Source organism: Eurosta solidaginis, chromosome 4 (genome assembly GCF_040869045.1).
Source record: "Eurosta solidaginis isolate ZX-2024a chromosome 4, ASM4086904v1, whole genome shotgun sequence".
In the NCBI taxonomy this organism is placed as follows: domain Eukaryota; kingdom Metazoa; phylum Arthropoda; class Insecta; order Diptera; family Tephritidae; genus Eurosta; species Eurosta solidaginis.
Genome location: NC_090322.1, coordinates 26,128,982 through 26,146,463, shown reverse-complemented (window position 1 = coordinate 26,146,463; position 17,482 = coordinate 26,128,982). Strand labels below are relative to the sequence as shown.

Here is a 17,482-nt window from a genome sequence, read left to right as displayed (position 1 = left end):
TGTAATTTTCAGGAGTTTAGGAATTAATGTAGCTTGGCGTATTTCTTTAATATGTACTTTATTCTATAGATACAAGTATTGTACGCATTCTGAATTAATAAAAGTAAGTTTTTCACCTTTTAAATCATAAGGCAATACTCTTTTCCACCTAGAACTGAAATGGAGAAAATAAAAAAATAAATAAAAAAAATTTAAGCACTTCCTTTATATAAATGGACAAAATCAGTGAAAAATGTCTCCTTATATAAAGACATATTCTTGCAAATCTTTGATTTTAAAATTTTGACATAGAAATTGCAAAAATATTTATGAGAAGTAAAAATATAAACGCAATTGATTGACTAATAATATCTCCTTTCATACCAACTTTCCAATCCAAGTAATGTGCGCTCCAATTTTATATTTTTACTTATCATAAATATTTTTGCAATTTCTATGTCAAAATTTAAAAATCAAAGTTTAGCAAGAATATGTCTTTATATAAGGAGACATTTTTCGCTGATTTTTGTCCATTTATATAAAGGAAACATTTTTTTATTTTATTTTTATTTTTAAACTAAATTTCTCCAGAGCTCGGTTGTACCAATTTTGTTATAAAATCAGTCTAACAAAAATTTTTTTCAAATAGCTGGGTGTTCCAATTTTTTGTTTTTAATTTAATTCTTTACTCTTCCTTTTACCAGTGCACCCTCACGGTTAAATTTTCCCATCTATGGCCTAGATTCAGCAAGTGTGAGTTTTGATATGTACACTTTTTTCCATATAATTTGTGTTAGAAATGTCTATTCCAAAACTCAAATTTATTGAATCTAGCCACAGTTCGCAGATTTACCATTGAAAAGTGTTAAAAGTTTCAACTGTGTCGTAATGGAATTTTGATCATATTTAACTAGGTACGAGAAATTAGTTATTACTAACAATGTTATTATTAAAGTTTCTTGGGTTCTGCTCTCCAATGGGAATAATTTGGCACAAAGCGTTTATATAAGATCTACGTTGATAAAGTGGAGTAATCGCTTTCCAAAAATATTCCTGCCTTACTTCCAATAAAAATATTCCTTGAGTTAAGATACTTAGTATTCTAAATTATGTACACTGACATTTTTAAATATCCAATATTTTGATATACTCATTGTACCCATAATTACTTAAAAAGTGCTTTATATTGATGGAATATCAGCAGACTAACTTTTTCTGATTGAACTCTTTAGTTCTGTAACTGATATTGAATTTGACAGTTGTATAGCTAAAACGCCATTAACTTCCAGACACAAAAATAGAAAATATAGCCGCATCGCAGTTTGTGGAAGATTATTATTATTATTCCTAAAACTCATCAATTTATTTTGTTCTGTGTGAGAAATTATTAAAAATAGATGTCCCAAAAGAAAAGTAACACTTTCAAAATTTTTACATAGGATTTCTTTGTAAACATTTGTTAGGGGTCACTTTTTGTTTGGCATGTCGATATACTGTTTCAAAAACTCTCATTACCTATCGATATGCTTGCACGCATAACTTAAACATAAAACAATGGTAAATGAACTTAATATAAAACAAATTAGTCCCATCCTTTGATTTAGTTTTCAATTCAATCATTAGTGGACAACACCGTCAAATTTCTTCGAGATGCACGTGCATTTCCAACATTTTTGTTAAGCTCAAACAGTGACAAAAATCTATCACGAAAAGTGGTTGGTAACCGATTGAAATATCTAGCCATCAGAACAAGATTTTCTGATTGGCCGCCTGTTTCATCAACAATTAACGAAAATTGGTTTGCTTCAAGATTCGACACTTTTTCTTAACTATCTGCTAGGTGGAGTGCCATTGTTCTGCTACATTTGAATGACAGCAATTTTTTTGTAAGAAATCCATTGAGGTAAATTGTAAATTATATTAGGGTTAATGAAGGTGTGGAAGATTTTGTGCGCAGTGTTGAAAATTTTTTCGTCAGTGAAAAAAAAACAAAACTACGAAGATCTTGATTACAGCCTAAAAAGGACCAAAAATTAAAAAAGGGACCAGCGGACCAAATAGAGTTGGAAAGGACCATTTTTGGTCCAAATGGACCAAAATTAGGACCGTGTTGCAGACACTGATGACCTGATATGAAACTTCTCGCTCTCTGAGGTATTTTACATGGTAAAGGTTTAATTTATGATTTTCACCGAAAATTTGTCAATTGGGATATCAAAAAACTCGAATTGAAGTCAGGATTACAAACCCGAAGAAAAAAATAACTCTTTTTCATTTCGTGGAAAATTTATATGTGGCGCGTTGCGACATTCCATTTTTTAAAACTAAGATAAATTTTACGTATACGTATACGTCAACGCAACATGTTTCATTAACTGCTTTTTGCGGACGATAACGTAGGTACTTCACCCAGTTTTATCTTTTTGTGTGCGTTAAAATAACAGTGGATCTAATTTCGTAATTTCTTATAAATTTTGACGTTTTTCATTGTATGTGGATATACATATACGTTTTGGTCGCATCAAAGCCAAGAAGGGGGATAGCCGTTCATTGTTATCTTATGGCGGCGCCAGAGCATCCAAGCAAAGCAACGCGATCGAAATACATATATTATTTCTAAATAGTTTAGAGCGGTAAACGACTCACACACATTATTATTTCATATTTTTTCAGTTATGTATCTACCACAAAATATTTTTACAAAACTTTGCCTTTTTTATAAATTTTAATAAATTTTTATCAGTTTACTCACTGATTTATACGAAAATAATGAAAACGAATGGATTCCTTGGAGTTTTTTTTGGAGTATTTTAGGCAACTCTATAGATTAGATTATTTATTTATTACGGCCAGAAGCCTAATTCGTAATTCCGCTAGGTGGCGCATGGATCGAGATATTAGGATAATTAATTTTAGTTTCGGAATTTTATCAATCCATTTTTAACTAACTTCCCTGTTACCTAGAGACTTGTAACTTAGCACATAGTTCGAGACCCGGTGACAATACAATTTATAGAAAACAAAGTTCCGCTAGATGGCGTGCTAATTGAGATAACTACAAATCCCTGAAAAACGAGGGGAATCTTGCGATCGATTTTTGAGTAACTTGCCGGCGAGCTAGAGACTTGAAACTTGGGCCGTGGGTCAAAACCCGGTGACAATGCAACATTTGATCAAAAAAAATTCGCTAGGTGACACGCGGATCGAGATAGTAACAAAACAAATTTTAATTTGGGAATCTTCAATCCATTTTTAACTAACTTCACGGTTACCTAGAGACTTGAAACTTGGCACTTAGTTAGATGCCTGGTGACAATACAACTTATAGAAAACAAAGTTCCGCTAGGTGGCGCGCTAGTCAAGATAATCTTTTAAAAACGGGGGGATAAAGTGAGGTGAGAAACAACAATAAATGTGATTTGGATGACTAACCCGTAATATTTTGACAATGTTTTCAATTTACGACAACAAGTACAACAACAAACTTTTGGTCATTTCAAATTCACCCAAGTTTTGGCCTAACGCTCATTTTAACAATGTTAAATCGAGGTGTAAATTTAGAACTTTGTCGAAAAATCTGTTGTTAAATTTTTGGGTAAACGATACTTACCTTTAGTTCAAGTGACATTTGAAACTGCTGCGCAAAAGAGGCGTTTATTAAAAAAACAGCAGAAAAATCAGGAGAGGCAGGACGATTGTAATGCCAAAGTAGCTGAGAGTTTAGGTAAGGTTTATTTAACAATTGAGAAAAAAATAAGAATGCAAGGGTGTACGGTGGATAACGCAGTGGTGTAACTAGGGTCTGCACTTTTCGCCAAAGGCCAGGCATACGTGGCATTGAGCCGAGTAAAATGTTTGAATGGTCTTCGTACAGAAGAGCTCGATTGTGCCAAACTAATGGGAAAAACACCATGCAACGAGAAGGCTATGGACGAAATGGAGCGTTTGCGCCAATTAGAGTATCCACGAGAAAATAACATGTTCTGCAATGCTATTATACAAATATATTGAAGCCTTCTTTATTTACGTTAATATACAAGCATACATACATAATATACATGCTTCATTTCATAAAATACAAGTATGGCTCAATTTCTTTAAAAAAGTAAATTAAAGCAAGCCACATATTCTCTTGCAGCAATCCAAGCCTGGCATATGTGTAATTTTCAGGAGTTTAGGAATTAATGTAGCTTGGCGTATTTCTTTAATATGTACTTTATTCTATAGATACAAGTATTGTACGCATTCTGAAATAATAAAAGTAAGTTTTTCACCTTTTAAATCATAAGGCAGTACTCTTTTCCACCTAGAACTGAAATGGAGAAAATAAAAAAATAAATAAAAAAAATTTAAGCACTTCCTTTATATAAATGGACAAAAATCAGTGAAAAATGTCTCCTTATATAAAGACATATTCTTGCAAATCTTTGATTTTAAAATTTTGACATAGAAATTGCAAAAATATTTATGAGAAGTAAAAATATAAACGCAATTGATTGACTAATAATATCTCCTTTCATACCAACTTTCCAATCCAAGTAATGTGCGCTCCAATTTTATATTTTTACTTATCATAAATATTTTTGCAATTTCTATGTCAAAATTTAAAAATCAAAGTTTAGCAAGAATATGTCTTTATATAAGGAGACATTTTTCGCTGATTTTTGTCCATTTATATAAAGGAAACATTTTTTTATTTTATTTTTATTTTTAAACTAAATTTCTCCAGAGCTCGGTTGTACCAATTTTGTTATAAAATCAGTCTAACAAAAATTTTTTTCAAATAGCTGGGTGTTCCAATTTTTTGTTTTTAATTTAATTCTTTACTCTTCCTTTTACCAGTGCACCCTCACGGTTAAATTTTCCCATCTATGGCCTAGATTCAGCAAGTGTGAGTTTTGATATGTACACTTTTTTCCATATAATTTGTGTTAGAAATGTCTATTCCAAAACTCAAATTTATTGAATCTAGCCACAGTTCGCAGATTTACCATTGAAAAGTGTTAAAAGTTTCAACTGTGTCGTAATGGAATTTTGATCATATTTAACTAGGTACGAGAAATTAGTTATTACTAACAATGTTATTATTAAAGTTTCTGGGGTTCTGCTCTCCAATGGGAATAATTTGGCACAAAGCGTTTATATAAGATCTACGTTGATAAAGTGGAGTAATCGCTTTCCAAAAATATTCCTGCCTTACTTCCAATAAAAATATTCCTTGAGTTAAGATACTTAGTATTCTAAATTATGTACACTGACATTTTTAAATATCCAATATTTTGATATACTCATTGTACCCATAATTACTTAAAAAGTGCTTTATATTGATGGAATATCAGCAGACTAACTTTTTCTGATTGAACTCTTTAGTTCTGTAACTGATATTGAATTTGACAGTTGTATAGCTAAAACGCCATTAACTTCCAGACACAAAAATAGAAAATATAGCCGCATCGCAGTTTGTGGAAGATTATTATTATTATTCCTAAAACTCATCAATTTATTTTGTTCTGTGTGAGAAATTATTAAAAATAGATGTCCCAAAAGAAAAGTAACACTTTCAAAATTTTTACATAGGATTTCTTTGTAAACATTTGTTAGGGGTCACTTTTTGTTTGGCATGTCGATATACTGTTTCAAAAACTCTCATTACCTATCGATATGCTTGCACGCATAACTTAAACATAAAACAATGGTAAATGAACTTAATATAAAACAAATTAGTCCCATCCTTTGATTTAGTTTTCAATTCAATCATTAGTGGACAACACCGTCAAATTTCTTCGAGATGCACGTGCATTTCCAACATTTTTGTTAAGCTCAAACAGTGACAAAAATCTATCACGAAAAGTGGTTGGTAACCGATTGAAATATCTAGCCATCAGAACAAGATTTTCTGATTGGCCGCCTGTAGTGAAAAAAAAAACAAAACTACGAAGATCTTGATTACAGCCTAAAAAGGACCAAAAATTAAAAAAGGGACCAGCGGACCAAATAGAGTTGGAAAGGACCATTTTTGGTCCAAATGGACCAAAATTAGGACCGTGTTGCAGACACTGATGACCTGATATGAAACTTCTCGCTCTCTGAGGTATTTTACATGGTAAAGGTTTAATTTATGATTTTCACCGAAAATTTGTCAATTGGGATATCAAAAAACTCGAATTGAAGTCAGGATTACAAACCCGAAGAAAAAAATAACTCTTTTTCATTTCGTGGAAAATTTATATGTGGCGCGTTGCGACATTCCATTTTTTAAAACTAAGATAAATTTTACGTATACGTATACGTCAACGCAACATGTTTCATTAACTGCTTTTTGCGGACGATAACGTAGGTACTTCACCCAGTTTTATCTTTTTGTGTGCGTTAAAATAACAGTGGATCTAATTTCGTAATTTCTTATAAATTTTGACGTTTTTCATTGTATGTGGATATACATATACGTTTTGGTCGCATCAAAGCCAAGAAGGGGGATAGCCGTTCATTGTTATCTTATGGCGGCGCCAGAGCATCCAAGCAAAGCAACGCGATCGAAATACATATATTATTTCTAAATAGTTTAGAGTGGTAAACGACTCACACACATTATTATTTCATATTTTTTCAGTTATGTATCTACCACAAAATATTTTTACAAAACTTTGCCTTTTTTATAAATTTTAATAAATTTTTATCAGTTTACTCACTGATTTATACGAAAATAATGAAAACGAATGGATTCCTTGGAGTTTTTTTTGGAGTATTTTAGGCAACTCTATAGATTAGATTATTTATTTATTACGGCCAGAAGCCTAATTCGTAAATTAGAATATATTACAGTTTTTTTATCTTATAGCTAAGGTTTTACAATATTCATATAATTTTGTTTTAAATACTGTTATTTCGTTGCAACTTTTTATATCCATAGGCAGATCATTGTAACTTTTCAGACCCTTGTAGAAAATGTTCTGTTGATCAATTTCAGTTCTAAAAAACGGCAATTTGAAATTATGTTTGTTCCTTGTATTTATGTATGTTGTGTTTGCTCAAATAATGCTTATATTTTTATTTGATAATCAAGACCCATTCTTGGAACCGAATTGAGAGAGAATGAATGTTTCATATCAGGTCATCAGTGGTTTGATTTAAACACGCTATTGGCGGAGCACGCGATAATTGTAATTGTGAAGTAGAGTTGTAAATAAAGACCATTTTGCCATACTGAATATTGGAGTTATTTAATCGACAGTTCAGCGATTCGAACTTTAACAGAAGGTGCTTAATAATCAGAAATTCCCAAAATTCGTTACAATATTAAATGGCCCTAACATGACAGCTTTGTGAGATAAATATACAATTTCACACCTCATTTTAATGAAAAGCGATTTTTTTTTCCTTTTAAGCTATTGCATAGATTTTATCGCGGGCTTGGCGACTAAATAAAAACCGTAACGGATATTTGTCAAAAAAGGTTCGAAAAAGGTTCGGTGTTAGCAACAGGCCAAATACATAAAATTGGATCTCTATCATAAAGTTAAAGTTAAAGTGTATAAGAAATTAAACACGGGGGATTCCAGCTAAGCGCCGTTAAAGTAAAGTTTTATTTGAGCACATATATAGGAAATAGCGATGCGTTCCGGTATACGGTTAACAAAGGACTGTAAAGAATATTAATGAGCAATGTTTCATATTAAAGTTATAATGAGAAAAGAGTATACAGTTACATATTGTTGTTTGTTACATTTCGTTATAAAGGGTGTTTGGTACTGAGCGTACTCGAACTACTTGGATATTCCAACACCTCCCCTCCATGTCGTGAGACTACATTACATCGATAGGGCTGTAACGCATTGGCGATGCTTCACGCCACTTAAGCCTTTAGTTAACACGTCTGCTGGCATATCTTCTGTTTGTAGGTATTCCAGACCGATTTTACCACATTGATAGCATTCTTTGACGAAATGGTGACGCAGGTCGATGTGTTTTGTTCGCGAACGATAGCCTATGCACTTGATAAGTTTTTGCGCGCTTTGACTATCATTCAAAAGTAAAATTTGTTGGCTTGGCACGCCTAGGTCATTTAAAATGCCCTGAATATATAGCGCTTCTTTTGTTGCTTCGGAGATAGCCATATATTCAGCTTCCGTCGAAGATAATGCGACTGTGCGCTGTTTTCGCGCTTCCCAGCTGTTTGCCGCACCAGCCAACACAAAAGCATATCCCGTATACGATCTTCTATCGGCAAGGTTTGCTTCCCAGTCAGCATCAACGACACCGTATATTTCTTTGCTGTTTTTCTCGTAAAGTGAGCCGTAATCTTTAGTACCATTTAAATATCGAAGGATTCGTTTCACCGCCTTCCAGTGTTCGTCGTTGTAATTTGTATTGAACTGACTCATGTAATTAACAGCATATGCTATGTCAGGCCTCGTTGTTACAGCCAGATACATTAAAGCACCTATCAGCTTTTGAAACGGGTACTTTGCCATGACCTCTTCGTTGGCTTTCTCCGGCTTTGTTAACTTGCAATTGCTTTCCATTGGAGTACACGCAGGTTTGCTCTGGCTCATGTTAAAGCGTTCTAGAATTGTTTCAGTATAGGTTTTTTGAGATAAAAATACATTGTGCGAATTTAAGTTTTGCTTAAAATCGATACCAATACAACGTTTGACGGGACCAATGTCTTCATTTCGAATGATTTGCCCAACTCTCTTTTCACTTCATTAATTCTTTCATTTCGAATGATTTGCCCAACTCTCTTTTCACTTCATTAACCACACCTTATCATTTAAAGCGAGTAATATATCATCTACATATACCGTGATCATTAAAATTTGTATAACCTCGCGCTTAATAAATAGGCACGGATCTTGTTTTGTTGCCTTCAAACCCATAGTATGTAATTTCTCGGTTAACTTGTTGTACCACATCAAACCGGATTAACGCAAACCATATATCGCCTTCTTTAGGAGGCAAACTGGATCTGAGTACTTCTGCAAGCCTGCGAGCCATTTTTTGGTTGTATCTTTGACATCTTGAGTGATATACGTAATATTCTTGCTACCCAACGGGTAGCCGGATTCAAGTTTGGTTAATGTTTCTACGAGCATTTCTGGCACTTCCATGAATACACTTTCATCGAGTTCGCTATTGAGGTAGGCAGTAACTACATCCATCTGGTGAATTTCCAAATCCATTTCCGCTGATAAAGCTGTTAGTAGACGGATTGACAATGAACGTGCTACTGGTGAATAAGTATCTTGGAAGTCTTCGCCTTGTCGCTGGGCGAAACCCTTTGCTACTAGGCGCGCTTTCTTTCTCCCATCATCTTTCGTTTGGAATACAAGACGATTACTGACAACTTTTCTTTGGGAAGGACGCTGGACGATATCCCAAGTTTTGTTGAATATTTGCGCCAAGTATTCGTCTTCAATTGCTGTTTTCCACGCAGCAGTGTTGTCCGTAATCAATGCTTCACGGAGACTCGAAGGGTCTACGCCGAGGCAGGCCACCTCACATTCCTCGAATTCATCTTCTTCTGTGTCGCTTTTGCCGGAAGAGGTGAGATTATAAATTTTCTTAGGTCTACCGCGCAGTCCTAATCGCAATAGCGTTGGTCGGCCTTTACCGCGTTTTGGTTCTTTTACACCTGAGTCACTGTCACAACGATTCTCATTACTAATATTTTCTTTATTTTCGTTCTTTCTCAGTTCGATTTCAATTATATTTTCTTTTTCTTTCTCAAAAAACTCTTCATAATTATTGTCGAAACCGGGTTCATTTTCAAATTTAACGTCACGACTGATTATTATTTTTAATCATTGTAACTTTTCAGACCCTTGTAGAAAATGTTCTGTTGATCAATTTCAGTTCTAAAAAACGGCAATTTGAAATTATGTTTGTTCCTTGTATTTATGTATGTTGTGTTTGCTCAAATAATGCTTATATTTTTATTTGATAATCAAGACCCATTCTTGGAACCGAATTGAGAGAGAATGAATGTTTCATATCAGGTCATCAGTGGTTTGATTTAAACACGCTATTGGCGGAGCACGCGATAATTGTAATTGTGAAGTAGAGTTGTAAATAAAGACCATTTTGCCATACTGAATATTGGAGTTATTTAATCGACAGTTCAGCGATTCGAACTTTAACAGAAGGTGCTTAATAATTATAAAGACTCCATAACAGGAATGTTTTCTTACGTGCATTTATGCACCAATACACACGCATACGCTTTCATTGAATCACACACACATACACGTATATTTAGTAACTTTTTATATTAATATTTTATTTAATAATTAAAATATGTTTTTAAAATTTGGTTATTAATTTACATATCAGATGAACACGATTCTTTACATTGGAACACATCCAATTCAAATTCCAAAACTAAACTAATTATTTTTTCACCTCGCCTACTATGCATTTGAAAAATCCAAATATTTTCAATTGCATACTAAGCTCAATACACACAAGTGCGCAAGGTGGAAGTGTATTATATCACCCTCCTTTCGAAAAGAAGGATGTGACAAATTGATCAGTTTTGTCACGTCCTTCTTGCTTATTCAGCTGCAAGATTAATTGTTTTGAATGAACGAATATGCATTATTTAGGGGTACCTTCCCTTCCTAAAATTCGATCATTCAGAACAATTTGTATTAAAACAAAAAAAAACAAAAAAACCAGACTAACTTATTTATTAATTATTATTATTACTATTACTACTATGTTAATACTATATTAGGTTAATACCAGGCATGCTTAACCAACGAAACGATATCATTTCGTTACGATAATCAACGTTAATAAACGAAACGAAGTCATTTCGTTTCGTTTATTAACGTTAAGATCGTCAAATTAACGAAATGATTTCGTTTCGTTTTCTGCCATATCAAAACGAAATCAAATCGTTTATGTTGATTATTAATTTCAAACTATGCTGGCAAAGCTGATTGATGGCGGAGTCATTAAAGGTGAAAGCATTATCCAAGCTGATTGCAACTTTTCTCATGAATTTTGACAGTACGAACATTTCTCAGAGTATTTTTGACATTACCACCAACGAATTACACAAACAAATTACATAGAGTTTGTGTGTGTATGTGCGCTCGTTGTTGCCACCTTACGGCTTCACCATGGCTATAGCATTGCCAGCACAATTCAAACATAAAGTATCACGTTTTCGTTAACGTTTTTAACGTTAATATAATATTTCGAAGTGTTTCAACGGAAACGGTGGAAATTTTTTGATAAACGATTAGCTTAACGTTAAGGTGCATCCCTGGTTAATACTACATTAAGTAATTTACAAATAATTACTAACTTATATTCTAAACATTATGTTAATAATTCAAATATTAAATTCAATTTGTATTATTAAACAATTTATTTATTTTTTTTGAGTTTTTTTTAATTTTTATTAATCCAACAACTAAATTTTAGTCTATGCTAAAACTAAAATATAAGAATATTTATTTTATCTTATGTATTCTATTTTTATGTACTAATTTTTTCTTTTTAATTTTGTTATCAAAAATTGTTACATTAACTCCATCAATTTTTGTTATAGTGTAGGGGCCCTGATATATGTTTGCATGTTTATCTCTAGGTTCTTTTTTTATTAGAACTCGATCATTTATATTAATAGTCAAAGGTTTTGTTGTTTTATCGTAAACATTTTTATGATTTTTTAGTAATCGGGGATTGCCCATATTGCTTTTTTTTTTTTTTTAAATGTATGAAAACATTTATTTGAAGCAATTTTTTAATTTTATAATTTATTTAATAATTTGGGAAAAATTTAAACAACGTGACATCAGGACGGACAAGGCGACAGCTGTTTCGATTATACCTTGTAAATCTCTTCAAAGCCTTTTCTCCCGGGAGTGGGAGTCGAACTCGCACCCCTACGATAGTTGAAATGGTTGCAAACGCATTCAGCTACGCAATGCCTGTTGTGAAGTCTTTCCCAATTGCCTTCTTTTTGCATATTTTAATCTTTTACACATTGCATACTTCGTATGCAATTATGTGTTAAAGCTATGCTTGGTACGGCGGTTTTCAAAGAAACTTTGGTTTTTGTTGCTGTTTTCGTTCTATTTATAGAACTACAACGAATTAACCAATGTTGTCTGTTTGTATGATTTTTTAGTAATCGGGGATTGCCCATATTGCTTTTTTTTTTTTTTTTAAATGTATGAAAACATTTATTTCAAGCAATTTTTTAATTTTATAATTTATTTAATAATTTGGGAAAAATTTAAACAACGTGACATCAGGACGGACAAGGCGACAGCTGTTTCGATTATACCTTTTAAATCTCTTCAAAGCCTTTTCTCCCGGGAGTGGGAGTCGAACTCGCACCCCTACGATAGTTGAAATGGTTGCAAACGCATTCAGCTACGTCATGCCTGTTGTGAAGTCTTTCCCAATTGCCTTCTTTTTGCATATTTTAATCTTTTACACATTGCATACTTCGTATGCAATTATGTGTTAAAGCTATGCTTGGTACGGCGGTTTTCAAAGAAACTTTGGTTTTTGTTGCTGTTTTCGTTCTATTTATAGAACTACAACGAATTAACCAATTTTGTCTGTTTGTATGATTTTTTAGTAATCGGGGATTGCCCATATTGCTTTTTTTTTTAAATGTATGAAAACATTTATTTGAAGCAATTTTTTAATTTTATAATTTATTTAATAATTTGGGAAAAATTTAATTATTTTGTTTTGCCGGCTTTAGGTCGTACTTGTATTTTGGCAGCATGGTGCAAGGAATGCGCAGATCGGCGGGTTTTCATTGCTAAGCCTGGAATATATATGAAGGTGGCAACGGCCAAGGCATGAACTGTATTGGATTGATGTTGTTGTTGTTGTAGAGGCTGGTTCTCGGCATTGCTTCTACCCATATACGTAGATTGTAGTGATGGATTGGAGTAGCCGTGTGGGGTGGAGGCAACTTTCGGCACGAGCATTAGCGGGCAGTTGATGTGGCCTGCTGGGTAGCGTTGCTGTTATGTCGCGGAGGTACTCTTGAGCGTCAACCAAACGATGCAACCACCGCGTGACACACCGATACGCCCTTTTCTGACATACATATGCAGTAGAACCCCATCCTATGACCGGGGTAGGGTTCTATGCCTCCCCGGAGCAGGAGAGTATGGAGCAGGCCAGCTGCAAGGAGCTGCTCCGAGGCTGGCACTTTGTGGTACGGACGCAACAAATTAAATTTGTATTTGTATTTGTATTTTGTATTTATTAGGCAATTCATCCCATCACAACAATTTGGCAAAAATTATTTTATAGTGCTAGTCGGTAAAAGGCATAAAATAGGAACAATTTAAACTTGAAACTTAAAGCTAATGACTATGGCTAAGAAAAGGTTACAATAAATAATATATTTAATAAATAATAAATAAATAAATAAACGAATGATAGAGTACATTTGCTTAGGAGAAATCAGTATTTGAATTGTCTAGGTTATTATAGAAACTTCTGGCGATCAGATATTAGCATACGATGTCTGAAGTGGGTAAGGAGAACAGATCTAGACGACTGGAGAAAATTTAGCCTCCGATACAGATAGTCAGGTTCCTTCATATATATTAATTTATGTAGCGTAGTGAGCGTTTTAAGTTTAATAAGGTTATCGAAAGAAATGTTTAGCAACCTGTAAGCGTGATGAGAGACGTGGTCAAGTCTTTTCAACCCATAGACGTATCTAGCAATGTTGTTATAAACAACATTAAGTTTCTTATTACATACATAGTCACAACTAGAGTAAATCTCACAACCTTAAAGGAGCGTATGTATTAAGTATGCTTTTGCTATTAGTAGACGAATATGTAACGGAGTAAAATATTGTGTAAGCCAGAGTGTACGAAGCATTCCATACACTTTTCCCACTGTGCGGAAGATGTGATCTTTCCATGTCAAGGCTTTGTTAAAAACTACACCTAGATTTTTTGCTTTGTCAACGTATTCTATAATAATGGTGTTTAAAATTAAATTTTCCATTCCACTTTTATCTAGTGACCTTCTATGAATGACTATACATTTCGACTTCTTAGGGTTAAGGCATAAGCCGTTCATGGTACGTGCAATTTGACACAAATCGTAATTTAAGTTATTAATACACGAACTGGTACGATCACTAGGACAGCACATATACAATTGTACGTTGTCAGCATAAATGTGAATATTACAATACTTGAGAACACCAGGCAAATCGTTTATATACAAAACAAATAACAGAGGATCAAGGATTGAGCCTTGTGGAACGCCTCTTAAAACACTGACGAAGTTAGACTTTCTGCTACCAACACTTACTGCCTGAGTTCGGTCGGCCAAATACGATCTGATTAGGGCTGTTGCACAGTTGTTCGGGTTAAAAATCCAATGTCGCACCGGTACAAAAAAACGGCTGCAGTGGAAAGCGATAATAAACTAGTCTTTACTTTAAAACTAGGCCGAGACAAATCTTTGTCAATTTGAAAAACAACCTAATTCGAGTTAGGATAATGGCGATACATAGACCTTTATCTGAAAAGTAAGCCACAATTCACCATTGTAACTTCCTTGTAGCAGCCATTTGGAGTAACGGATTTCTGTTATGAAGCCAGAATATCAGTTTTATCCTAACTCAAATTATGTAGTTTGTTTTAAATCAATGAATATTGGAACGGTTTTTCGTCATGTTTTGGGATTTTTTGTTTGGAGACAAACCAGTTTCCAAACCTAAGTTGACAAGGGATGACAGAAAATCGTTCCAATACACGTCAATTCCCCATGCTCTCGAAAATCAAAAACGAAAAGGGTTTTAAAAGGGTCCTTGCAGCGGAATGGGGCCGCACTCTGCCTCTACTTCTATATGTGCGCTTTAGATAAGAATACATTTTTGGCCCGAGCAACATCTTTCAATAGCATAACATGGCGTAGTCTCTGTGTTAATTCGCTGGAATATGCGGATATCTGCATTAATCTCATTACAAGTTGCTGTTAAAGGCGTTGATTTGGTTTGTGCCATTCAGGGACAAAAGTAGTAGATATACCTAACTTATGCAGGGTAAACATCGCGGATGCCAATTCACAAACGCTTTTGCCGATGGCCGAAAGATATAATTTTAGTAATGCTGCCGTGGGACCACTTATAAACAGAAATAGCATAGAGACCTCGCACTGTGTTTTAAGCATTTTTTTACTTTTTCAGTTCTTCCACTTTTTTTCTGTTTATTTCATTATCAATATTATTAGCAATTATCGCGACAATGCGACAGTGAAAAATAAGCTTTCGAATACCAGAAAGTGGCAACACAAAAGAAAGAACAACTATGACGCAGTCCCCCTTCAAAGTAAAAATATGCCTGTGGTATTGCTACATTAACGACAGGCAAGCAAAAAAGGAGAATAATTACAACAACAAACAGTCAGCCAGTTATTCACGCAAGCCGTCGACAAATTGACCTGCTGTAACGATAACCGCGCCCTTGAATGACTATTTCGGTTATGTGCAGTATTAGTGTGCATATGCATGAGTTGAGAGCATGCATTTTAATAAAAAAAAAAAAATGCATTTATGTATACATCATTGTGGATATTTTATCCACAAGGGTATACATAGCAAGGTAGTAACCTAGTTCAGTGGAACTGGAGTTTTTATTTTTATATAAAGTAACGAACAATGTTTCTTAACAAATAGGTAACTCACCGATTTTGTGTCTGACATTTTGTTTGTCTTCGCTTTATCCTTGACTGGGTGTTCGGCAATGCAACAGCAGCAATTTTCAATAAATATGGCTTATAAAAAGGTTTTTGCTGCTTTACTTTGGACTAAATTTTAAGATATTTTCTTTATGCAAAATAAAATAAAAAAGAACGAACGGAAGGAGCCAGTACGAATTATTATAAATTGAATCGTGCTGATTCAACAAGCACTCTAAAACAACAACAACCAATCTTCAAATATGCTGCGTTGTGGTTTCTGCAACAAAATGACGTACACTTCAACGTCGAGCAGTAAGAAGAAAAGGACCACGACCAAAATTTACGTGGAAGAGCTGTTGATTCTGTATTTTACGATGTTACTACTGATGTTTCAGACCGCACTGCATTCTTTTACTGCATTTGACTTTAGTTTCTTTTCCAATTTCCTTTATTTTTTCTTACTACTCCTATTTACCACTTTCACAATTGATGTTTATTCTAGCTTTCTGATTGAAATGTATACACATCCAAGGTGTGCGTGTTAAAAATTTATAATTAGTACATATGTTGAACACAAACAATTATTTATTGCACATGAATCGTAGCGACAGCGTGTTGCTAATAGAGCGAAAATTTATTCGAAACGCGTTTAATCCAAGTGAAAAGGAGTAGCAATATAATTATTTACAGCCAAATATACACACATATACAAAACTTTGTATGGAAAATGCGGAAAAAAGCACTCAAAAATCGCCGGCAAAACCCGCGAACGGTTGCATTTCAACTCATTGTGAATGATGACAAAGTGTGATCTCTTATCTGTCAACTGCCTGACAGGCTGTTCAATATGGCTACTTTTCAGCGTTTTGACAGGCTGTTCAATATGGCGGCGCCAATCTTCAGCGGGTGATAGAAAGAGATACAGAATGAGACAGCGATAGTCAAATACGAATCAGGTGATCCAATCACTTTGGAATATTGACGTCTATGCAGAAGAGATCACACTTTGTCATCATTCACAATGTTTCAACTGACAACAAATGCAAGGCGAAGTTGATTGCATCAAGATACTTCTTCTTCTTATAGGTATTCACAGAGGGCCAATGCCAGACTTAAGGGTCAATTAATAGTGACTTATAACCATAAAACCATAACCAGATAGAACACCTGATCGTACCTACCTTATGGAAATGAACGTAATCGATTAATGTGTCATACCATAACGCTAACCCCATAACCATACCATAGCCAACCAATTGGTTTTTGCTTTCTCGCCATGTCCATAACCTAAATATATTTGAATTGGTGAATTTAATAACTTTTTGTAGATTTTATTCATTGTTTTGGTAAGTTGTGATTAAGAGACTTATTTTTTGTGGAATATGCTTGTAATTTTTTGCGTTTCTTCATTTTTATGAAATTTTCCCGATTTTTAGGTCAAGGCACCATTAATCGATCACATTGGAGATGGTTATGGATCTGGGTATGGTTATGACTATGGCGTTAGGGTTAAGAAAGTTTAATTAGCCCTTTACATAGAAATTATGACGCTTTGACATCGCCATAAGATAATGAGATCCAGATTTAGGCCTGGTTTACATAGCGCCATAAATATATAAAACACGTTGCTTCGCGTGATAGTTGTATGTCATACAAGTCAGTCAACATGTTGATAGGGACATTTGCACAACAGCGCTGCAACTTAGACAGATTGCAGATAAGGGCAATGGCCTTTTCATAGGACATCACTATGTTAAAAGGGTCAAGTGAAAGTATTACATCTGACCGTTTCGTAGCCGGTGGCGAGATCCATGGA

The 17,482-nt window shown here is 34.1% G+C and overlaps 1 protein-coding gene across 3 annotated transcripts in view; it reads right to left on the bottom strand.

Annotated features, from left to right (window-relative positions):
• Septin1 (Septin 1) overlaps nucleotides 1–16,450 on the bottom strand; it is a 63,237-nt gene extending 46,787 nt beyond the window's left edge. The window contains exon 1 of one of the 3 annotated variants that reach the window (XM_067780864.1): nucleotides 15,671–16,450. In XM_067780864.1, coding sequence (XP_067636965.1) covers nucleotides 15,671–15,688 — 18 coding nt within the window. In that variant the 5' untranslated portion in view covers nucleotides 15,689–16,450. The remainder of the gene's footprint in view (nucleotides 1–15,670) is intronic. The other 2 variants (XM_067780865.1, XM_067780867.1) reach the window with 2 other exon arrangements.
• Nucleotides 16,451–17,482: the final 1,032 nt, after the last annotated feature.